The sequence below is a fragment of the Ambystoma mexicanum genome, chromosome 9 (genome assembly GCF_040938575.1).
Source record: "Ambystoma mexicanum isolate Mex_15411 chromosome 9, UKY_AmexF1_1, whole genome shotgun sequence".
NCBI classification, from domain to species: Eukaryota; Metazoa; Chordata; class Amphibia; order Caudata; family Ambystomatidae; genus Ambystoma; species Ambystoma mexicanum.
In genome coordinates this window covers 1,029,439,185-1,029,465,678 of record NC_090931.1, presented here as the reverse complement: position 1 = coordinate 1,029,465,678, position 26,494 = coordinate 1,029,439,185, and the positions used below count along the sequence as shown (strand labels likewise).

At 42.4% G+C, this 26,494-nt stretch overlaps 1 protein-coding gene across 1 annotated transcript in view; it reads right to left on the bottom strand.

Annotated features, from left to right (window-relative positions):
- The window catches only part of GRB14 (growth factor receptor bound protein 14), a 1,091,974-nt gene extending 1,066,041 nt beyond the window's left edge, over positions 1-25,933 (bottom strand). The window contains exon 1 of the mRNA XM_069616312.1: positions 25,695-25,933. Within this exon, the coding sequence (XP_069472413.1) occupies positions 25,695-25,847 (153 nt within the window). The 5' untranslated portion in view covers positions 25,848-25,933. The remainder of the gene's footprint in view (positions 1-25,694) is intronic.
- Positions 25,934-26,494: the final 561 nt, after the last annotated feature.

Sequence of the window (26,494 nt, the reverse complement as noted above, 5' to 3'; positions counted from 1 at the left end):
AACAGGATGTTGTGGATTTCAACTTTTGTATAAAGTAGCCAGGGTTTTCCATCTCTCTAGAGTCCAATGGCATCTAAGTGGATTTTAACAGTGTTTATCAAATCAGAGTGTGCAGCGTTATTCAATTTATAAGGTGAGTGCTCTGCAAAGTGGGTTCATATACTTAAAGAAGAGTAAAACTGGCCAGCTTGTACTATCGCCATGAGAAATGTACAGCAAGCCAACTTCCACATGGTAAGTAAGGAAGTAACTCCCAACTCCAGCCTAAGAGCTGCCATGAAAGCATCCCAGGAAGTCCTAGCAAGGATCGTAATATCTTCCCCTCCAATATGTCTAACCAGCTCACATATTTTTCAGGTAGAGTCTCTATTCCGTAGAATACACAGGGTACAATTGACTAAATACATGCTTCCAAAAGACCCTCTACCAAGCCACCACCCGCTCTATATATAAAACTCTTCACCACCTGCCACCTACGAGTGGCTTTAAGAGATATGTAAGACCTGTAATGTGATGAGGTTGGAGCACTACATAGAGGCGGCAATCCCAAACACAAGTAGATATCCACAGTGGCCAGTCTTTCTCCTTCCATGTGCCAAAGATAAGTGGAGGCTTGACTGCCTTTTCCATGCAACTGCAGAATCATAGTTTTACTTTGATTGATTTCAAACTGATTCTGAGTCGCATAACATACAAGAATATCAATAGAATGCTGGAGTCCCTCAGGGGTATGGTCCAACAGGACCATGTAGTCCGCATATGAGACCCCAAAACGTGACAACACCACCAATATGCAGAACGAAGTTACAAGCTTCACTCAGTGCTGCATCCATGTCCGCCACATTGAGGTCAAACAAGAGGGGTGCAATAACGCACCCCTGCTTGAGTTCTTTATTGGTGGACATGGGAGTAGAAATGGATCCATCCTGTGAGAGTTTCACTGTAAATAAGGTTTCGATGTATAGCAACCTGATATAGAAAAGCAGCTGTTTATTAATGCCCCAATGCTCCAATTTTTCCCAAAAAAGGGGCTGCGATACACAGACAAATGTTGCAATATTTTTTTTAATGTAAACCTATGTATTGTTGTAACACAGGGGATAAAAGACAATGCCAAAAGTACTAGGACAAAGAAAAGCACAGGAGACATGAAGGTAATTGACTGTGCTAGTACTGGTACAAGGTGGCCCAGAGGAGGCATGTGGACTAAGTTATCAACAGAAACAAATGACTTTTTACAATCCGCGAGGGCGGTACTGGCAACATTGTGTAAGTATAGACGATGGACTAACCACTCTGTCAAACCCAGCCGGGAGAGGCAATAGGTGTGGAAACCAGCAGGAGTTTCAAAAGCTGTGGGAAGACCAGAGTCAAAGAAGAGCAAAGGATGCCGGCAAAGTGTGGAAGGAATTCTTTGAGGGTCCAGCTGAAGCAGACCTGAACACGAGGCAGGAGAGAAGAGTTGCACAGCTTACCTGATTGCAGTTCTGTTTAAAATGGAGAGAGAAGTCCGGTGCATTGGAGAGAAGAACCCCAGTCGAAGGAAGTCCCAGTGGCATGCCGAAACCCCTCAGAGGGTAACGGGAGGTGGGAGAGACCGAGAGGCCCCTAATACCTGTTTACCCAGCATCCGAGCGGAGCTTCCTCATCGATGTGGCGACAATAGGCCCACTGACCACAAGAGACGGGTTGGATACCCAAAACAGTACAAACCCAGCATCCTAGGAGAGTTTCCTCATTGCAGTGGCAACAGTTAGTCCACTGACCACCAGAGACAGGTTTGGAGACGCCAGCAATTGTAAAAAAGAATCTGAGGAGAGCTTCCTCATCACAGTGGTGACAATAAGCCCACTGACCACCAGAAAAGCGTTGGAGACCCCAACTATTGGAATCTAAGCCTCTGAGGAGAGCTTCCTCACTGCAGTGGCAGTAATAAGACCACTGAGCTCCAGAGAAGGGTCTGGGAACCCAACAAAAGGCAACTGAGCAAGAAAGGAGAATTTCCTCATCACAGTGGCGGCCCTAGCCCAGTGATCAACAAAGAAAGATGTGGGACTTTGGTAACACCAAAACAGAGTGGCAAAGTGTACATCAAGCTGAAGATTGTGAGAAATAACTTTTTATGTACCAGGAGAAGGGAGTCATTCTTCTGGAGTAGGGTCTAAAGCTCTCCGAACATACCCCTGGCTTTGTTGTGAACTGTGCCAAGCAATACCAGGAGAAGTTAGCCATTCTCTTGGTCCCAAACTGGGAGTTGTGCTAGAGACGCCAGGGGAATGGAGTCATTCCCCTGGTTTTATTGGAATTCTGTGTGAAACCACAAGCCAGGGGAAGGAAGTGATTCCCCCTTTCATCCTATTGCAAGAGAACATTCTTTTAAACACTGCCAGAGCATCAGGAGAAGGGAGACATTCTGCTGGAGAAGGAACTTTCTGTTAGTTATCCTTTAGTTGTAGTGTGAGGGATAGAAGTAGGTTGTGCCACAAGACAGTGGTGTTTGTTTTGACGGACATTCTGACGCGCCCTTAAGTATTTGCTTTGGGGCAGGGAAACCCCTCTTAAAAGATAGGGATAGTGTGGGCCTTTTTATGCACAAATAAAAGTCTATAACTGCCACCATGCCACATTTGTGTCAGCTTCCTTCTTCGAAACCCTTACATTGCATAAGTGGCCATGCTTTGAGGACATTTCCTGAGACCGCTGCACCCTCCCAGCCTTCCACCATTTAAATTAGTCCCACAGTGTACTTCTAGGTAAGCAGGTTGACAAAGACTCCTGTACTTCATATCGGACCCATGCAGTAAGCCATCTCAACCTTCAATTCGAATTGTATTCCATTCCCATGTGTCGTGCGCGCAGAATTATTTCACTCATTTTTTATTTTAAATCGTAGGTTTGCAACTTGACATTTTTGTCAATATCCAACCCTCTCAGCTATTGGTAAAAGAGTGGTCATAAATCGTTTGCCAATCTGAAGCTTGCCACACTGAATATAATAATGACTCAAACATTGACATGTACAAGTTGTGTGTGCTTTTTTGCTCTGGTCCCTCTGCCACTTGCTGTATCATCATGTGTGCTAATATTTGTATCAATGCAAACATGACTTCACTCTAATTAGGCCTCCTCATTCTTGTTTTCTTCAAAGGATTTATTGGTTAGATTTCTCTGCTTCAGCAAAAAGCTTTCCTTCTGACTCCCATCATGTTCATCAAGAGGGATGTCCTGGCACCATAGGTGAGCAGCACCCTCTTTTGCCCTTAACATTAACACAACCTGTGTATACTTTTAACCCTCAATTCACATTGCCCTAGTCACCACTGTGAGAAATCTCATGATGCCATCACTTCTTTCCTGGGGTGACCTCTCCTCGTTTGGCCAGGGGACGCCAGCCGCTTCCCGATCCTTTCCCTGGGGGCAGCTATATGAGGGAGGATCACATGGGGGGAGTCAGCCCTTAAGGAGAGTATTCCAGGCGAACGCAACTTGTAAGCATGTTCATGTGAGAAAGCTCTTGCAGCAAAGCATACCAGGCATCGTCAAGTTGAACATTCTGTGATATACAGTATGCAAGGAATTCCTGATAAGGATACACCAGGACTAGCAAAAGGCTGTGGAAATATATTAAAGTGGAGAGGGAAACCTGGTTAGGGTACACCAGGTATCTTAACACGATACAGACTAACAGCCAAGTTCTGTTGTGTACCAGTTGTGCTGTTGATCAAGTGAAACTTAAGGAACTGATATTCCTAAATATAAAACAGTGTGATGAAAAATCCAGGAGAAGGGAACCACGCTCTGGAACAAGTAACTCTATCCTTCTGGAATTGTTGTGTTGGAATTAGGCATTGAATATGTGTACACTACGAAAGGTCAAAGACATTGTCCCTTTTCACATTAGAGTTGACTTTTAGCATGTGAGGGCCAGAATAATATTTTGGACACAGGACGGTTTTGCTGTGGACATTCTGACATTGACAGACTATTAGTTTGGTTTTATGCAGGGACAAAAAGGCATTTCCTATCCCCCTTTTATTTTAATAAAAGTCTTTGACCAAAACCATGAATCACCTGTGTCTCTGTATCATTCGTGGCTCCTCACACCACTATGTTTTTTTTATTTCATAGCTAGTTCCTGAGGAAGGGCTCATACTTTCAGCACCGAAAAATGTGTTTGGATTGACCCTACATTGAATAAAAATTCAGTATCAGACAGTTGTTACTATTTTCGCACCTACATTCAGGGGAGCATATGTTAGCTCGACATTTTTGTGCCCACCGCAAGCCTCCCACAATGAACTATGTTACTTGTTGAAGCCGTGGAGGTTGCCTGGGGTGGAATTTTATGATAACCTTTCTTGTGATTGTTTTACATTGTGCCAACACTTGACAGCTGTTTCTTTTTATTTGGAATTATGTATATTTGTGTTTGTTCACAAAGATGAACACATGTGTAAATATTGTTATGTGATGTTCAGTGTAATGCGGTGTTTATACTTTTGTACATCTACCATCAAATCAGCCTCTGATTGTGCTCTTTTTACAAAACGGAATACTTGTGTGAATGAGAATATGTGCTTTAAAGAGCAACACTGTTTTTAAGATAAGTACAAGTATTAGTCTTTGATCAAATAAATGTCTGATTTTTTCCAATGGTTGATTGTGCTTATTGGTAGAATGGATTTCTAAACTCTGGCCTGGTGGACAGATGTTATTGTTATAGTGAATAGGGAGCAACTTCTGGGAGTTAGCCAAACCAATCAAGGTAGCATGGAGAGAGGCCAAGGCTAAATCTCAGGAGAGGTGAGAGGGGTTAGGAGTCAGAAAGGAGTCCACACAATACAACCCCAAGGATTACATTTAGACAGTTAGTTATAAAAAATACTATATTTATTTTAGGCCCAGAAAACACACTATGAAAGATTACTAATGGCTGGTGATATTAACACACAATATTAAATACTATAAACCATATATACACTCACTGTAGCTGGTGCACAATAATCAATTCAATGCCCCCTCCACCCCCAGTTCCTGAAAAGGAAGGTAAGTAAATAGATTAGCACCAACTGTTGAAAGGAATTGCAATACTAACTTATGAAGTCCAACCTTAAGTTGTATGGGGCCTTGTGCCCACATGTTCACAAAGTTTTCCATAGGTTTTAGGAGTCAGGAACAATTAGGAGAGGGGTCTTGGTGATGTGAAGATGGGTCCAAATGTCAGACATAGAAGTATACTGAATAGGACTGTATAGACTGCATATATAAGTATAGTGAATAGGACTGTTCCTAGATTGTGGAGGGCTTTCACAACAGGTTTTGCCAATGCCAAACAGTGGTAAAAGTTTCAAAAGTTATTCAAACTTTTCAAGGGTGGAGATAGGAGGCAAGTAAGTATCACTACAACTTACCACCCATACTCCACTTCCTCCTAAGACATGGCAGGTCACCTGAGGTAAGTTTTCCCAACTTCAGTTCCGGTCGCTAGTGCCCAGGAGCTGCGGGTGCAAGAAGGTTTCTGGTCAGATACAGGAGCTTGGTGCAACCTCTTCTCGACCAACAATGCTGCAGGCACCCGTGCAGGACTCCTCAGGGCAATTGACCAGATGCGGGAATGCCAGTTTCAAGGATGGTCACTACTGAAAGATGACAGCAGGCATCACAGTTGTCGCACGTTAAGAAAGCCTCCTATCTCAGAACCGGTTCATGGCAGGGAGCTGAAATTTCGCAAGAGGTCCTCTTGTTGGACAAGCTGAAGAACCATGGAGTTCCGGGACGAAATTCAGAACAATGGTTCTTGTATCGCGGTAGCGCAAATTGGAACTGGTCAGACCACGGAATGGTCCAGGGACACTTTCAAAGGCTCTAACATGCTACGTTACCAGAAGACGCTGGGACCAGTTGTTCCCACCTATCCAGATGGTTGAAGCACTTATTAGGGTCTTCTGAGATCTGTATCCAGACAGGGATTGACTGGGACTGCAGCCACATTTGGTGGCCAGGCCTATTCAGGATCGTCCATGGATCTTCACAGCTAGACAGACTACTTAGCTCCTCTTCAGATCTGCTGGAATGGCTGTAGGACATCTCTTCTTATCCCAAAGTCAGGTGGGTGATCATGCAATGCCAAGTTGTGCCCCACACATGCACACCAGAAGTGGTACAATCAGGGACCACTGTGGGTCTGACTCAAGCATGCACACTTGACACTAGACATTCAGGTGCCAGTATGTGGATTGGGACCAGACAGTCCCACCTCATGTCTTGGGACCGCACACATGTGGTATGAACTAGCATGAACAATCCCTGGGGTTTCCATGCAGTTGCATGACCATGAAAAGATGTTCCTCACCATGGAGGGCAGGAAGGAGGCCAAAGGACAATATGGCCAAGAAACAAACAAAAAATCTCATGGCACGGCCATGTTGGGACTAGCCACTTTCAGCAGCCAAACGTGGTAAACACAGTAATGCTAAAGAGAAATACTGTAAAAAGTATGACAAAGTAACTGCTGCCAACAGTTTGACATTAAGCACATTTTAGGTAACTCAAAAATCCCTTTGAGTGGTGTGAAAGGTCATACAAAAGAATTCATATTGCACTGAATTGGAAGATACATTGTGCAATGTTAAAACGTTATCCAAAAAGGTACCAAAGTCAAAACACTAAGGAAAACATAGTTTCCCAGTACTGGCAGTCAGAAAGGCTAGTCAGTTTCCCCATACAAAAGTGAGAAAAAGCCCAGTGGAATGAAGCTGACGGCTTCACTTCACTGTAAAAAATCAGGACATGTTGAAAAACAAAAGCAAAAGGTTTAGATTTTCAGCGGATATGGAGGGAAAGTTGCTAAAAGATAAATCTTTCCTAACACTCACCCTCTCCCCACAATTAGGTCCAGTGGGAACTAATCTACCCCTGCATGGGTCTCATATTCAGGTCGGTTAAATATTCTGGACATCCCATCATCATTGCAATGTTGAGGAACGGGCCTATGCTCAATGGTAAAGTCAGAGCCTTGAAGGCTTGTGGACCACCTAAGCAATTTAGGATTCTTTCCCTTCATGATCATCAACCACTTTAAGGGCCTACGGTCAGTCTGCACAGTGAAGTGGGTACCATGGAGGTAGGTCCTCAACTTCCTATAGCTCCACACAATGGAAAAACATAATTTTTCCACAGTAGACCACCTGAGCTCTCTGTCCTTAAACTGGCAGCTGATGAAACATATAGGATGTTCCTTGCCTTTCTAATCTAGCTGTGATAGTACTGCTATCCCAGTGTCAGAGGCATCTGCCTCTACAATGAATTACTTCTTATAGGCAGGCGCTCTGAGAACAGGGGTCCGACAAAGGGAATCCTTCAGGCCTTGGAATGCCTTCTCACACTCCTCACTCCAGGTTACCATCTTGGAATTTCTAGGAGTTGTGAGAGCGGTCAGGCGGGCAGCTATGGTGCCATAGTCTGCCATGAGATTCCAGTAGTACCCAGTGAGGCCTAAACAAAATCTCATCTGGGTTTGGGTAGAGGGGTTTGCCAAGTCCTGTACAGCCTTTAATTTACTGGGATGCCCATACCAACCTCATGCCCAAGATAGACCACTGAACCCTGCCCAATTTGACACTTTGTTGCCATTATGGTCAGGTGGGCCTTCTGAAGAGCCTGCAACACAATCTGGAGCCGTTTCACATGGTCTTCCCAAATGGGGCTGAAAACTGCTATATCATTCAGATATGCAATGCAGAAATAATCTATCCCATTCAGACCATGATTTACAGGCCTCTGGAAAGTGGCAGGTGCATTCTTCAATCCAAAAGGCATTACCCTGAACTGGTAAAGACCTTCTGGTTTTTAAAATGCTGTCTTCTCCTTGGTATTTTCTGTCAGGGAAATGTTCCAGTATCCTGCAGTGACATCAAATGTGCTGAGGTACTTGGAAGCACCCAGATTGTCTACCAACTCCTACGTTCTGGGAAGAGAGTGAACATTTGACTTAGTGACAGCATTCAGAACACAATAGTCCATGCAGAATCTCAAGTCAGAGGTACCTGCATTTGGAACCAGAATGACTGGACTGGGCCAAGGACTGCTAGAAGGCTCAATCACCCCAAGATCCAACATTTTGTTGACTTCAGATTTAATGTGGGATCTTACTTTATCCGACATTCTATAACTCCTACTTTCAGTAGGCACACTATATTCAGTGGCAATGTCATGTTTACACCAAGGTGTTAAATCAGGGAGAGGTTCAGATTCCTCTGTCTGAAGCCAAAAGCAAAATAGCCATTATTTCAACCCTAAAGATGAATGCCTTAAGTCTATTTATATGAAACACTTTAGAAGCCTGGCCTGATCTCATAAGGTCCACTAAGTAGTTCACCTCACCAGGTAAGGGCCTGACCATTTGTCCTGTAAAGCTCTGCGATTGAGCATTCAGAATTCTTGGCCGGTAGTAAAATGAACAAGAGAAGCCTTCTGTTCCTACCAAGGTTTTACCAAAACCTGACCAGCCTTCAACTTATCATTGGTCTGAGCCATCAGTCAGGCCATCCTTTTTCCTAGAACAAGCACATAGTCCACCACATTTCTAGAGACTGAGAGTGGGGAGCTCCCAACCTTCCTTGACTATAGCAAGGGGCCCTCTGACAGGGTTAGCAAAAAGAAGTTCAAAGGGACTGAAGCCAACCCCTTCTTTGGGTACCTCTCTGCAGGTGAAAAGCAAGCATTGCACAAGGAGATGCCCCTTTCTCCTCCGGGGCTCATCAAGACCTCCAACCATGCTTTTGAGAGTCTTGTTGAATCTCTCATCTAAGCCATTTGTCTGTGGATAATAAGCTGATGAAAATGTATCGGAGACACCACACTCCGTCCACATGGCTTGTATGTACGTGGACATGAAGTTGCTGCATCTGTCAAACACAACTTCTTTAGAGAAACAGACCTTAGTAAAGATGCCAATTAATGCCCTAGCAACTGGCCTTATAGTCACTGTCTTCAGTGGGATTCCCTCAAGATACCTGGTAGCATGATCAATTACTACCAGAATAAACCTGCTGCCTGAGAATGTTGGACAGTCAAGGGGATGAATGTCAATTCCTACCCTCTCAAAGGGAGTACACACTAAATGGAGGCGTACAAATGGAGGCCGGAATTTTGCACTGCCTTTACCATAAATTTGGCAAGTGGCACAACTCCTACAATGGCTTTCCACTAAAGCTCCCATCTTAGGCCCATAGAAGTGCATGGATAACCTCTCCTTGTGTTCTTGATCCCAAGATAACCTGCAAGGGGGACTTCATGTGCCAATTGTAGAAGGAATGATCTGAACTGACGGGGAACTACCAACCTCCTATGGTCTCCTTCAGAGGACAATGTGGCCTCACTGTATAGGAACCCACCTTCCAAATAAATGGGGTATTTCCCAGGAGGTTCACGCTCAAGCTGAGAATAGGCCTGTCTCCTGAGTACTTCCAAAAATGGGCACTCAGATTGGTTCTTACTAAACTCTTCGCTACATGGACCCCATTCTGCCAGTAAACTCTAAAATTCAGGATGGTCATGTGGGTTGAGGACTTAAGGCAGCCCCTCTTCCTCATCAGGTTCAGGGGCTTGTCCAACTGCCTCCATCTCAGTGGTAAGTGAGCTAGCTTCTCCCTCCATCTGCTTTTTCACTACCTTAGCCTTGGGTTTCCCCCTTTGGTTTAGGCTGTGCCTTGGACTTGACGCGGTAGCCGTGGTCTGAGACATTGTGCATGGACAATCTGTAGTGTCACCTACAAGTCCTACGTCTCTGAGATCATTCCGTATCAGAACTTTACCAGGGGCTTGCCTCTGCACACTAACAGGTATCTACACCATTCACAGCTAGAGTTACATAGATAACTGGAACCTTAAGTGAGGGTCCATCAGTCAACTTGGTGGCATCAGGGGAGCTCTGGCCAGTTCCTCTGAGTTTACCAATGTGAAATCCACCACAGTTCTGCTGTCACCATTGTCTCTGGCAGAGGTGTCTACAAAATCTACCAAAATCTACCAGCACCCTATCCTTGAATAATGCTTGTTATTGTCAGGTATGGAGCCAACGGCCTCAGTAACTGTAGGTTCCCCAGATCCCAGGGAAACTAACACTACCTCAGATCCTATCCAACAAGGGTAAGGAATCTGAAGAGAAGGATACCCGTGTGAGTATTTCTCATTCATCATGTGAGAAGACCATATACACCGAGTGGACCATGCCGGGGGTCCACCTTCACACAGTCATTTGCCCCACGAGCCACACAACATCCACTGGTATGGTAACCACTGCTGTGCTTGGGATAGTCCCACTACCCTTTTCAGCATCATGTGACTTAGCCTTCTCGAACTTTGTGTGGCCCTTCTGGGAGGACGATTTATCAGCACCACCACCCTCTTTCTCCTTCTGCTTCTTATCCTGCTCTTGATTGCCTGAAGTAGGTTTGTCCTTATGGGACACTCTATGTGACACCCACAAATCGGCAGAAATGGCCAACTTCTGAGGATCTAACTCTGTAAAGTCCGCCAAATGCTGCTTAAGCACAGGGGAGCAGGAAGCAAAAATGTGTTCATGTGTTCAAGCATGACAACGCTGATCATGCCCTCAAGAGTGGTTAGCTTGTAGCTCTCAACCCAGAAACTCAGGTTCTTGAAATAATCAGTAACATATGATACCCAAGTATTATTATCATTTTTCTTGCACTCCCTGAATCTCTTCAAGTATGGGGAAGGAGTCTTCCCAAACTTTAAGATGAGAGCTTGCTTCAATTTTGCAAAGTCTTTTCTGTCCACATTTGGCATATCCATAATGGCACTGCAGCCGGAATAGGGTAGCCTGCTAATCAACCATGTGATTTTATCAGCCTCACCCACTTCTTGCACCTCGCAAACATACTCAAAGGTTGTCAGTCAATCCATGATGTTGTTCTTTTCATCATACACAGTGGGCAGATCTTTAGGGAACCTAGGATGAGAAGAAGCCCAGAACCACTCCAGACCATCTGGAAGAAACTTGCAAAGCCTGAATCCTGGCAAGTTCCAGCTGATGTACCCTGTCCTCCTGCTTCTCAACTCTCTCAAATGCAAGCTCTGCCATGTTAAACTCAAGCTCTTTTTGCTTGAGCCTGACTCGGTTCTCCTTTTCCAACTCCCACATAACTTCAACCTCTTTGGTTGTTAGAGAAACATTAGTACTATCATCCTCCTCCACCTCTCCCCTTTCAATAGTGGCAGCCACATTAAAACCATTATTGCCTGCCTAAGGCCCCCAAATCAGGAACATTTGGTGAAATGCATGCTATAGTTTAAACTAAATAAAACGGTAAAAAAGGTGTATTTTTCACTTTATGCATTGTTTTTCCCGCACAGACAATGGGCAATTTTTGCCAAAACAAACAGCTTAAAATACTGGACCGACTTTCACCACATCAAAAAGAAGAGCATGCATATTTGGAGGAAGAGAGGTCTTTTTATTGAATTTATGAAGCATTCCCTGTTTCTTTTACTTATTAAAAAAAACAATGCTTGAACTGATTCCTACATTGATTTAAATGATGCCGGGGGCAGGTACTCTGGCCATTTGGTGCCTTGGAGGTTTGGGATTGAGGAGAATTGCATAATTTCATAATTCATAGGGAAAATAATGTGCCTCACAAAACTGAGAGTGATGCTAATGTTTGTTTTCTTCATTGATTGTTTTGATTTGACAAACGTGATTTAACAAAAAGATGTTGATTTTCTTTTCAAAGCCCATAAGTGTTGAAGATTGAAACCTTCATATGAGACACATGTATTTAAATATATATATATATATATATATATATATATATATATATATATATATATATATATATATATATATATATATATATCAGAAAGTTAAGATTTATTGGTTCAAGGGAAGAATTAAGGATCATGAAAGAGAGGTATGGGTCAAGTTACTTTTGAATGTGATACAGTGAGGAGGAAAAATAGCAATACTTTTTCAAATATCATTGTCTCAATGCTGGGAGCAGACCAACCAAGGCATGAGAGGTAACTGAAGATAGATATTCCTATGCTGGTCACCTCAATGTGTATAAATGTAATCAATATATAAGAGCACACATAAAAAAGGTAATCCATAAATATTAGTACATGTAGAAATGTATCAAGTTTAAGTGTGTTAATGTGAAGGAACAAATAAGTATTTCACGTGATTTAACAATGAAGTCGTCAGGCGTATTTGCACTGAAGATTGGAATCTCCATGTAGGAACCATGTGTTTTCATGTCCATATATAGGACAGCAATTTAGGATTTATTGGTCAAAGGAAGATGTAAGGCGCATGAAAGAGAGGTTTGGGTTGAGTTACTTTGAAAATTGATACAGTCATACAGTGAGGAGGGAGGAAAAAATGCACTATTTCTTCAAAGATCTTGATTTTTGTCTCTATTCTAGGAGCAATTTACCGGAAAATAAAGATTCTTGCGATGAGAATTTCGTTCTTCATTTATAAACCATATCATAGTTCGCATTGTAAACAATTATTTAAGATTTGTGGATGTTAAGGGAATATGAAAGGAGGATGTAAGAGAGATGCGAGTTATATTTTGGTAGATATTGGCACTATAGTTAGGGAGACAAATGCACTATATTGTATAACATCTCGATTCCCATCATGGTGGTATGAGAAACAACTGCCTATCGATATTCCTAAGCAGGATATCTTTATCCTTATAATACATTTATAAAAGTACACATAGAAAATGTGACTCCATTTATAATAGTTCATATAAAAATGGCAAGTTGACGTTTTTCAGGTGATGGTAAGGAGGATGAAAGAGAAAGAGAGGTATGGGTTTAGATTTCTTTTGGTTTGTTATGTTCATCATTTTGTATTTTTCTACAGATATTATAAATTATATGTTTTTTCATTCTTGTATGATTTATATAATTGATAATATCCTGAGCCCAGTGCTCTGTCCTCATTACAACCCCTCTATCTATTCCCAATAACAATCCATCTTCCTCATTGTAGTGGCAACTCCTTATCACAGTGCCTCCTCCTCATCCAAGCCTCTCATCCTCTTCCTTGTACCAGTCTCTCCTAATTGTCCTTGTTGTTTACACATTGGGTTATGGGGACCATGACGTGGGAAAAATGACCAATTGTCCTTGGCCACAGCCCAAGGCCAGTGGCCCGAATGATCCCAAATGGGGTAACAATGCCTAATGGTGGAACAAACCATAGATTGGGAACAAACATTAATACCTAAGGATGTGATATAGTTATGTTATCAGAAAAGAAAATGGTAGAATTACAGGTCATGGGAGATACAATAGAATAAATAGAATAACAATGCTCTAAAATTTCAGTGAAACATTTTAATAAAGGGACAGTGAAGGTGAAAATGTTCAGTTGAGGTGAAGAAATACCCTGGAATAGAACCCAAAAGCACACAGATGGCCTCCCAAATGACTTGAATGATGACATCACATATGAAATAATGAATGGCATCACTCATAATTTGATCTCACTTAGGGCATCTTGATGACGTTAGTGATGAGATCACAATTTGAATCCCTTATGAAAAGGGTATGTGGGAACGATGAAGTGGTTATGAGCTTGTCTCCACTTTTGACATGTCAAATGCTGTACAATTTTGTTGAAGGTGGCAGCCGGTTGCCCCAGGTCCCAACAAACTTCCCACAAAGTTTGGATTAGTTTAACATAAGGTTTCAAGTGTTTGGGAGGGTGACCTGCGCTCTACCAATGAAATGGTTACAAGTCTAATGAAATCATGAAATAATATCAATTGGTTTCAAAATATGGTGTCCTCAAAGACAGTTTTTTCGAAATCATATTTATTGTCCTTAGATCAGCCTAATCTAAGGACAATAAATACGAATTCGAAAAAGTGTCTTTGAGGACACCATATTTTGAAACCAATTGATATTATTTCATGATTTCATTAGACTTGTAACCATTCCATTGGTAGAGCGCAGGTCACCCTCCCAAACACTTGATACCTTATGTTGAATCACTTATGACGCTGCCTACAGCCTCCACAATGATGTCACTAGTAAGTACCAGTCATGGTGAAATATTTTTGACTGAACAGTAAGACACTGAGTGAATGAATGATAGCACAGATACAAAGTACTCTATGGCAGAATAGCTACAAAAAGTAGTTCTTGCTCATAAGAATCTACAATTTCAGATACAATGCAGTATGTGTCTGAAACCTTTGGCTCTCCAGATATTTTTCATTACAACTTCCACCAGCCTTTGCCTGTATAGTTAACTGTGAGGGCTTGTGGGAGTCCGAGTCCAAAACATCTAGTAACATGCAGGGTTTAAATCCATGTAAAGGAAAGATTACAACTTTTGTCAGTACAGTACATTATCTACTTGTTTACTGATAACTCTGTGTCCTCAGAACATGAAATTGTTTTTCCACATGGTGGGCCTTTATAGCCCACCGGCCATAACGTTTACCATTTAACATGGTAAGGCCTTCGTTTTTATTTGTTATACTGACGTTTTCTACTAGTTATAATTATGTTACTCTAAATTTTTACTTTGCAGAGCGGATCGTTTTAAGAACAGAGTCACAAAGGTACTGGGGTATCTCCTCATTGGAAATGCACAATCAATACAGAGAGACTCAGGGGTGTAGGAAAACCACGGTTTTAAATGGAGAGTGTGTTTAAATGTAAACTCCAAACAAGCATTGCATTTGAATCCATATATAGATGCAGCAATACACCTTTCAAATGTTGCCTCTCTCTTTCTTTCACTTGAGATGTGCTGTACAAGTAATGTCATTGGTGATGTTAAATGTGATGCCATATGTGATGTAATCTGTGATATCATCAGGGTGCTCAGGGGCGGCAGAATCGGATCTCATTGTTAAGGTGGCAAAACATCCAGCACCTGCCACATTTCAGTGGCTTTGTTGAATTAAATCAGCACCTGAACTTCAACTAAAATATTTCACTGAATGCCCAGGGTTTTGTTGCACTGAACTTATTCACCTCAACTGACCCTAAAGTACAGTTTTACACGGAATATATTATGGGGCGATGCTAGTCCCCCTATATTTAAGGTGAAACCTATCATCCACAGAAAATAGGGCATTTCTATGACAAATAACTTTTGAGCTGTATGATCGATCAGCATGGCATTTGAGATTACAAATCTGGGACCGAGGCCGGCAGAACTGGTAAATATCATGCAAATCCGTGTTATGGTTCAAAAGATATAAAGGGTCAAATTAAGGGTGTATTTTTTACTTTTGCATGGAAAAATATCAAATTGTTGCTCAAGTGCGCAGCCCAAACCGCTAGATGGATCTGCACCAAATAAGAAACATTTTGGGCATAAAGCGCTTGAAAGAAATACTTTGATGGTTTGTTGGTAGACATTTTTTAAAATGTGGCTTTGAGCGGGGTGCCACCCAAAATATAGTTATTTTTCCCATGACGCATTTGTGGTGCCATTTATTTCAATTCTGAAAATCCACCATTACACATTTCGAGAACCAAGTTCTTGAATCGATTTTGGAAAGTGCCCTAAAATTGTTTAAGGGGTACAGGTAGTACCGTTTTGATGCCAGGGAGGATGTGGTCAGGCTAAAAGAGGATGATTTTTGAAGGTTTGTGGATTGGTGATAGTGTATTTCCTTTTTTTTTCAAGCGTTTTTCCAAGTTCGAGGATCAACACAAACGGTAGAGAAAAGAGCACATATAACTATTACATATTGAGATGTGGCAATAACTGTGATTGCTAGTTAGGGGATGAGGAGTATTTTATGTTAATTTAAGAAGCAATCTTTATTTTTTCAAATATAAAACAAATTACAGGGAATGCTTCCTAAATGAAGTTAAAATGTGTGGGAGGCGGTTATTATGGGACTATAAGTGTTTTGGGGGTGTTGAATGTGTTCAATAAACTTATATTTGCTTAATTAGTTAAAATAAAAGTGTGCAACGAAAGTCTCTGGAAAGCCGATGCTTGTTTACTATTGTCTTTGTTTTGGTTGGACAAGCTTTTGATGTGACTTAACAGTGAAGATCTCCATTCACAGTTGATGTCAGCAGGGAAGACACTGATATTATCACACCTCCCTCTTCTTCATCACAGAACATAAATAGTAAACCTTCCAGACCCACTACATCCCTCTTCCCCATACTGAATATTAATCTTACCTATATACTCCCACCTCACACTTCCTTGTCACAGTACTCCAATAACTCCACCTCACTCTTCTTGATCACAGTACCACACTACCACTATGCCATTCTTCCTTATCACAGTACACCACTACTACCAATTCACTCTTCCCCTTCACAGTACCCCACTACGACCACTAAAATGTTTCCCATCAGTCCCTACCAACCACCACGTCACTCTTCTATTACAGCATCCCACTACCACCAACTCACTCTTCCTCCTCATAGCCCCAACTACCACCACATCAGTTTTCCTTGTCACAGTACCCCACTACCTCCAACTCACTCATAATCATCACAGTATCCCACTACCACCAACCTACTTGTCCTCATCAGAGTAACCGACTACGACCACCTCAGTCTTCCTCATCACAGTGCCCCACTATCACCACATCACTCTTAAGCATCACAGTACCCCACTATCACCATCTCACTCTTCTATGTTATAGTCCACAGGTACCACCACCTCACTCTTTCTCATGACAGTCCCCCATTATCACCATGTCACTCTTCAGCATCACAGTACCCCACTATCACCATCTCACTTTTCCATGTCACAGTCTCCAAGTATGACCATCTCACTATTCCTTGTCCCAGCCCCCACTACCACCATCTCACTCTTCCTCATCACAATACCCCACTACCACCACATACATCTTCCTCATTGCAGCACCTCTCACCTGTGGGTCATTTGGGTTCTCTTTCCTTATATCTGGGGTGGAGTCAGTCCGAGCAGAGATAGGGATGATGCCTACTGGTAGACATTTTGCTTACCTATTTGGACAGGTAATGGCAAAGGGGAGACCAGAGGGTTGAACCGGAATCCAGGGGAAAAAGACACAGGCGGAAAAGAAAATTGATGTAATGCAGATCAGGATCCTGGGGTCCTGATGGCAAGATGAAATTAGTATGCAAGGAGGTACAGCAAACTGAAGGACGGGAGAAACAAGGAAAGGGGTCTGAAGCACAACAAATGAAAGGGGTACATGGCAAGGAGGAGGAAACACAGGGCAAGGGGAGAGGAAAAGAATTGGGCAGCATCTCACCCGTAGTCTGGAGCTGAGAAACAACAAGGGTTGTGATGCAGAGCAATGTTCTCCTTGAACTGTTATGAATAGCTTTGGTTCCAGATGGATGCAGCCCTCTTGGAAAAAGACATGACTGATAACACAGGTACCAGTCTAACGGTATGGAGCTACATTGGTTCCCTTATGTCACAATCTCCACTACCACCACCTTACTCTTCCTTGTCCCAGTACCCCACTATCAACAAGTCACTCTTCCTCATCATAATACCACAATACCACCAACTCACTCTTCCCCATCACAATACCCACTACCATCAACTCACTCTTTCCCTTCACAGCCCACCATTACCACCACATCACTCTTCCTCATCACGATCTACCACTATGACCAACTCACTCTTACTCATCACAGTCCCCCAGTACCACTACCTCACTCTTCCTCATCACAGTACCCCACTATCTCCAACTCACTCTTCTTCGTCACAGTCCCCAACTTCCATCAACTCACTCTTTCCCATCACAGTCCACCACTGCCACGACATCAGTACACCACTACCACCAACTCACTCTATCTTGTGACAGTAGCTCACTATCACATCTTACTCTTCCTTGTCACAGAACCCCAATACAACCACCTCACTCTACCTCATCACAGTGCCCCACTACCACCATATAACTCTTCCTTTTCCCAGTCCCCAACTACACAATTTCAGTCTTCCTCATTACAGTACCCCATTAACCCCACCTCACTCTTCCTTGTCACAGTACACCATTACTAATCCCTTCTTATCTAGAGGACAAAAAAATAAATGATTGAGAAACACAATATTTTATAGCTAAAGAACAGCTTTTGATAAGAAATAATCTGATATCAGTTATGTAATCAGAAATAAATACAGAATTACAGGTGGTGGGAGGCATAGCATAACAAAACCCTTGACATTGAGTGAAAAATCTGTAGTTAAGGGACAGAGTAAGTGCAGTGCAACCAAACTCTTGAAATTCGGTGAAAGAACTTTAGCTGAAGCACTGTTAAGGTGAAACCATCTTATGCAATGAATCCCTTGAAATTGAGTGAAAAAAAAACTTTAGTTGAAGTGACGTTAAGGTGCTGATTTGATGCAACAAACCCCCTGAAATGTGGCAGGTGTTGGAAGCGACACCACCTTAATTTTGAGGCCCCCATTCAGTAGCCCCTAAGCACACTGATGACATCACAAATGATACCACTGATGACATCACATATGACACCACTTAAGGCATCAACAGTGATATTACTTATACAGCAATCGCACATTCAAGTAAGAGAGATGCAACATTTGAAAAGTCTGTATCTTCATATAACGGTTGATTCAAGTGCAAAACTTGATTGGAGTTTGCATTTAAAAGTACAGTCCATTTACAACCATGGTATTCCTACACACCAAAGTTACTCTGTATTGAATGCACATTTACTATGATGAGCTACTCTATTACCTTTATCACTCTGTTCTAAAAACATTCCCCTATGCAAAAAAGATATTTGGGTAGTACAATTATGACTTTGCACTAGACCACCAATGAATAAAACATACATGAGAAGGAACAATTTATGAAATCTATGTATCTTCATACATCAGACTGCTTACTGTCAGTATAACAAATCAAAAGGTAGGCCTTGATCTTGTCAAATAGTAAAGGTCAGGGTAGCTGGCCTGCAAGGATCAACAATGTTAAAAAACACGTACCTGTTGTGAGGCCTGATGGTTATCAGGAGTAGAGTAGCTAATATACTGGAGGGGTGAAAGTTGTAATCATTTTCGTGCCAGTGTTTGAAACCAGCATTCCTCTACATATTTTGGACTATGACACCCTTGATCCCTCAGCATCACCTATGCTGGGTAGGGCTAATGGAAGTTCTAATGTAAAACCTCTGGAGATCTAAAGCTTGCAGACGTGTGCTGTATTAAATCTAAAATTGTAGAATGCTATGTGCAAGGCCAACTTTCTGTTGTTTTCCTACCATTATTTGCGATGCTTGACAAATGTTTCCGACCTTCATAAGAGACAGGCTATATTGCATGTGTTTCTAACTTCAAATATAGTCCAAAATGTTTCCCAATGGCTGGTACTTACCAGTAAGCTCACTGAGGTGGTCATTGGTAATGTCCTACCCGATTTCTCATTTGATGTCATCACTTATGGTATCTGACATGTCCCAAGTGATGCCACATGTGATGTCACTGGTGATGTGATATGTGATGTCATCAGTGCGCTTAGGGGATGCACAATGAGGGCTTCATAGTTAAGGTGGTACAGCTTCCAACAGCTGACCAATTCCAGGGGTTTTGTTGCATTAAATCGGCACCTCAAAGTCACTTCAAATAAAGTTTTTTTCACTGAATTTGTACGGGTTGATTGCATCAGATTGTTTCACCTTAACGGTGCTTCAACTAAAGTTTTTTCACTTAATTTCAAGGATTTTGTTGCACTGAACCTATTCACCTTAGCTGTTCCTTAACTAAAGTGTTTTCACTAAATATATATTGGAGAATTGTGGGTCAAAGGCAAGAGACCCTCCTTGATTAAGGAAATGCTACATTATGGCCTCCCAACATTATCCCTCAATAGCCTCGAGAAGAAAACAGTTGGGCAGCTGTTTTCTGGTGAGAGTAAAAGGCATGGCTAAGTCTTACCAGTCATACAGTATCTTCACTGGCTTCCGCTCCAGAAATACATATTTTACAAGGCGCTATGGCTCATTCATAAGACTGTACTATACGCACACAGTGTCCACCATTTCTGAAGGACAAACTGCATGGTAGACCCCATTGTGAATATTACGTTGTACTGGTTCGTTGATCTTAAATATTCTTCAATGTAACTGGTTAACTGCAGTGCTATTATGCATGTCTATGCAAACAGGATGAGCATACTCGTACGCAGCACTTAAAAATTCTCTTTAAGGTGACAAGTAATATCAATCTAAATATCTAGATTCTGAAATAGCCTGCCAGTAGAAATTTTTAAAATCTCTGACATATTTATATTAACGAAGATCATTAGGATTTATGTATTTATTGATTTCTTTCAAATGCTTATAACGTGTAAATAAGGCACTTATACATAACAGTGCTCTACAAGATCTAACATGTACACTGTCAGGACAACAAAAAATGGTGGAACTTAATAAGATTTTTTTAAAAAGAAAAGAACAAAAATAACATAAAGCAGGAATAAATCTGGAGAGGTAAAAACTTTAATCTAAAATTATCTCGCTCTTTCTTCTATGTATTCAAGTACTGTCACAATACATCAAACAGCTTCTCTTAGCAGCAGGATGTTTCACATGTCACAATGCACCTTTACAAATGCAAACAGAAAAAAAAAACAGATGCTGACTGTTAATTACCCTCCACTTTCATGGAGGTCCAATAGTAGCCTACCTCAGGCCATATGATTGGCAGAGGTAAACAGAAGAATAGGCCACATCACCAGTGCAAGGTAGTACACACTCATCTGAACATAAAATCAACCTGGGACCTTTACACGGGGTTTGGAGTTGCCAACAAGTGACATGTAGCAGTTAAAAAGAAGATACATAAATAATTTAATAAGAACAATTAGTGTTTGTTTTATATTTACTTTTTGATGTTTTCTGGCATGTGCATGCAGTATGGAGAGCCATAGTGCGTACTGGAAAATGAATGATGGGGATTGAGCAGGAGGAGGAGAGCAAACAAAAAAGCGTATGAAACATTCCCGGCTAGCCAATTGCTGGAATCACAGTAAGAGCTGAGGAAAGGTGGATTGAGCAGACTGAAGTCTTACAAAATGTGCACTTGGACCAAGACCAATTGCATGCTGGACCTCGGGTGGTATAAGACATCTTGGTGGCCCCTTGGTGAGGTCCATCAGTTGGTGAAGACTCTTTTGAACAATAAGGCGATTAAAGCTTTCCTGCAGCGCAGTTGTTTTTGCACTCCAGAGTGTCAGTCTTATCATCCCAATGGCTAGAAAGTCGCAGTATGTATACTCAAACTGTGAAACTGTCTTCAAAGTTGTCTAGTGTATCAGTGAATCGCAGTACAACACTAGTCAAAGACTGCCTGTTTATACTGAAGGAATAACAGTAGCAACTGTTCATGTCTGTAGTCTCAGCTACAATTGACAAAACAGGGATGCAATGCATATGCTGGCATTATTTCTAATAAAAGTCCTGTTTTATTTATTACTAGCAGATATCCCAAACTTTAAATATTGTTTTCAAATTGTACCCTGGCTTCCTGACCTCTTTACACAGAGCATCAGGCAACTGCATCAGCGTGTTGTCTGGCTTGTCTCTATTCTGGTGTGTCTTGATGTGCTGCCTGGCTGCTTGCTTGTGCTTGAAGTCTGTGTTGACGTTGTTTAACTGTCTCTACTGCCTTTCTATGTGAAGCATCAGATGACTTCCCAAAAGAAGATGATCGGCTCTTGGGTGACATGATAAATGAAGTGCAGGTTTTTTCCATGGAGGATGTGCGCTTCTTTGTGTGTCACTAAGACCAATTTCCCGGATTTTCTTGTGTTCATTTTCCCAGAATACTTCGTTTGGCACATTCTAAGCTTTTATTATGGTTATTTGTTTAGCACATGTTTAGCTTTTGTTGTGGTTGTTTGTTAAGCAAAATCGCTCTGGCCGTTTGTTGAGCAAAGTAAGCATTAGGTCCAATTTCATCCACCGGCTACGCCACTTTAGCAGCTTGAAGTTGAGCAAAATAAGCATTTGTTTTGGTTTAATCAGCCAGGGGCACCACTTTAGCCACTTTAAACCACACCAATAGATGTCTCGTAAAAGGTTATCACTGTTAGACTGCTTTAGAGCCCACTAGAGAGACCCGCCTTCATTTCTATAACAGACCAACATAACAGACAGACACACTTTCAAAAATACATATTAGATAACATATTGAGTTGCAGTCAATAATTTCCTCATTGTGATAGGGCAATGGCACCTTTTTTTATAACTCACTCCTGGAGTTAATAATAACGATAGCCCTGCTGAATGAGTTCAAACAGTACAGCACATAGACATCCCCATATTAGTACAGCACATAGACATCCCCATATTAGTACAGCACATAGACATCCCCATATTAGTACAGCACATAGACATCCCCATATTAGTACAAGACATCCCCATATTAGTACAGCACATAGACATCCCCATCCATATTAGTGCAGCACATAGACATGCCCATATTAGTACAGCACATAGACATCCCCATATTGCATATGGATATGTATCTTGAACAACGGATATACGCCTGTCGGTGTACCTCCAAATTCAAGCTTGTGGCCCGCAGGTTAGTCGAGCACCTCTCTTACTGACCTTTACAAGAAGGTTTCATCCTGAAGCGTCCTTGGATTGCAACTCCAGAAGGGACTAGATTAAGCCGCAGAAAACTGGCCGTGGGTGCAGCACAGTCCGGCAGTTGACTATGAGTGAGGTCAGATGCAATACAGAGAAGCTCAGTGTGTTTTGGAACCTTGCTGCAGGTACTAAACACCCAATTCTTTTTTGGTTTCTTTTTTTAAATAAATCCAATTTTCTAACAGTTCTTTTGAAAGCCACAAACTGCATATTGCTGAGTGATGATATATTGCATTTTTCATGTTATGTTGATGCCAATTAGACTGTGTGTAATCGTGTATTTAATTCGCCCGCCGTTCATTTTGTGGCGAATAATCTCACAACTTTGATGAAACATGTTCCCATTTTAATGTGATAGTAATGCCATCAATCATCATATGGCAGCATTTCAGATGTACGTGTACCATTCAACAGAACGCAAATGCACGGGACTGGGTAGGCAGCAATCAGCTGCGAATTCTGAAACTGCCCAATTGAGTAGGGGGCGTGAGTTGACTGCGCGCTAGAAATACATGCCCGGGTATTGAAAACCTACAGACAAAATGGCAAGGTTTACTAAGTAGTGCCTATTCATTAGTGTACACTGTTGTGAATGCATGGTGATATAAACTGCTTCCTATATGTAAGAATAAAGGTTACGTTTTCAAGAGCAGGATATACGCCATGTAAAATGATATCATTAAGAAACAGGTGCTGCAAAATGTGCGTACACGTATTAGAAATGACTCAGTATCCTTATAATACACGAGCGACGGCGATAAACTCTACAAACACTTTTAGCTAACTTTCTTATGAGAGTGCCGTTGTGAGATCACGAGTCGCCTGTAAAAAGGAAATGCCTCATACTCGTGTATGGCAGATCTTTGGCGGCACGACGATCCCTGGCCATGGGAAGGGCAGAATTCCAGAGGCCATAAAAAGGGGGGCCTCGCTTTCCAGGTGATTTGAATCCGAGCTTTCGGTCTCTAACTATCCAGGTATGAGGTGATGAGTACGCGCGTCTGCCCGTTTATCTGGGGCGCCCGTGGAGGGTAAGCTGCAGATCTGGAGTCTATTAAGCTGCTCCAGATATTTCCATGCAGGACATCGCAAGCTGCTGCTTTCTTTGTTGGTGAGGGAGAAGTTCTAATTGTAGTGTACGAACGACAACTATGACATCTCCCACACAGGAGTACGCAAGACACTAGGACCTTATTCCGGGGTTGGGATTTACCTGTGCTAGGTCCACCGAACTCCAGCACCGCAACCACCACAACGGGATTACCGCCTCGGGACTGGAAGTCCCTGCCCCAGACTCCCGGCTGGTCTTAGTCCCCACTGAGGCCTCCACTTGGCTTCGCAGCATTTCTCTCCATTTCTCTACTGCAGAGTGCTGGAGCGTTTTCCTTTTCAGCTGCTTCCTTGGCTGTAAGGTTGTGCTGCGGTAAAAATGGTGGTAAATGGCTTTGCCACCATGGTTTTATAACAGCACCATTTTCAAAAAGGGCATGCCAATCTGACGAGATGTTAAAGGGAATACAGTACACCCAACCCTAGGTAAAAGGTGTGTGGCAAGTCACATCGGAGTTATGTGACCTTGCAGAAGAACTCCGCCACGAGCCCCCTTCCTCTTGTGGGGGAATGTAGCTCAGATGTAATCCACGAGTTTTGACAACACAACTGTGCAAAAGTGGTGGCATCAGATCTGTACTAGTGCATTTCAGGGTCCTATGTCATTCCATCGCCGGCTTTTTTTCCGCGGCATGTTTTACCGCCCTTTTTTGCCGCAAATACTCATCGAATATTGTTTTTTTTAATGTTGGGGTGTTACTCTCCAAACTCCCCTTCCCACCTATTTACAATCTAGTCCCCACTATCCCTTTGCACCCCCCCAATATATTTCGATGGGTTTTGCGGTAACAAATCAGCGCCAAAAAATGCCGCGGGAAAAAAGGGGCGATGAATGGACGTCTTACCCACTGGGGATAATGGGCAGGGAGGCAGCGGAACATTCTGACACCAAAAGGACAGTGCTTCCCAACATTGTAACATTTTCTCAACTTCATAGCACTCAGGAGAATGCGTTCGGGGGTTTCGGTATCACAATATTCGCACATCCTTGTACTTGTCAGGTATAGTGGGTCTGATTCACAAAGGCGCTCTCAATTGGACGTTCACAATTAAAAACGTCTTTGTAAATCAGGCCCTATATGTCAGGGGGGGTGGCTTCAATGCATAAAGCGCGTCACCTCTTGCTCTCTATGTCAGCGACATCCTTAGTGAATCATAATAACTTCATCACGAACTCGTGTGTTTAAGTAATCCTGCGTATCCTGACACATTTAAACAACGCTTGACGAGACGACGTCACTCTAGCCTATACCTGCAGCGTGCTCCCCACGCATGCAGTATAAATGCAAATTAAGCATTGCTTGTTGTTACTTAGCATGTTTAAATGCAACCGATTTTTTTTTTTTAAAGCGACAAAACACTATATCCTTCCAAAATGATACAAAGTGAATCTGGTCGTTTGTTTAATTCTCGGATTGCAATACACTTAGTTAATATTTTCCAAAACAAAATAGGGTTAAAACACGGCAGTCGAGCATCAACCAACGAATAGAAATGGCTGCTGGGCGTCCATCGGAAATACTGCTCCCGTCCTCTTCTTCTGGGGAAGACCTTGTGAAAAGCAACTCTTTCACACCAGAGAAAGTCGGCCAGCCACGAAAGCACAGTCGCGCGTCTATCATCTCCCCTCCCCCCCACCCGCCCACCGTCCCCCAGCGAGGAATCCAGAATAACCTTGCAATGTGCAAGGTCGAGTAAAGGGGCTTTAACGAACATTACAATTCAATTATTCCTGACTTCATTTTTTAAATATTCATTTTGTGATAATACCTGTACAAAGTGTATTGCCCTTCCGTAAAATATTGTGGCCATACACACTGCTTCCTCTTGCTGAACAACCGCCAATTGAAATATTGTCTTGGTAACCCGCCACTAAAAGTAAACTCGCTACACAAAAAACAACAATAAAAGGCAACAGCGTTCAAACGTCCTACCCTTTTTTGTAGAACGAGTGGCGTTATCGCAGGCAAAGTGACTCTTCTGGCATAGCAGCTCATGTCTGCTCCTCTGTGATTTATAAAACCGTCAAGGGAGCGGGTCAGAAGCGGTTGGCAATATCCCTGGGTTCTCGGAACTAAGCCCCTCATCCGCTGCGAAGAGGGAACTCAGAGTCTGCCACCCGGTGTATGCGAACCCCAAGCCAATTAAGGCTGGCCGTGGGACAGGCCGAACTTGGAGCCAATGGCATGCCTTTGAACCTCCTCTTTTGTCCTTGGAAACCCATTCGGATACTTGTGTCTATGATATTTCAAGGAGCAGATTAGCCGGTGCTTTAATCGCGTCTTTTCTTTCCAAAGTCCAGCGTTGCCCGTGTGCAGCACTTTCGCCTCAAGCACAGATGCAAAGTGTGGCTTCTGTGTGTAAACGGAGCGTGTGCTCAGGCACTGAAATCCCTTTGTTTAAGGAATCAAGTGGACACCTGACACATTTGGTCACAAAAAAGATGTCCAGGTACATATTTTATTTCATTCTAAGAAATGCCCTCACTGCCGCTAACGTATGCGGCTCTCGTCAGAAATACCTCTTTTGATTTGCGTTAAACCCGGGATAATGAGCGCGACATTTTGCAAATGTTCCGATTAATCCAAAACAACATTCCCGCAGCAGCTTACCTAACTTTTCTGAAAGTACTGCAGTGAATGTAAATTGATGTAGCCAATCTTTCAAAAGCACATATCCTTGAAATGTCCAAAGCACATTTGGCAGGCGCTGTGAGAATGCATGCCAAGCACAC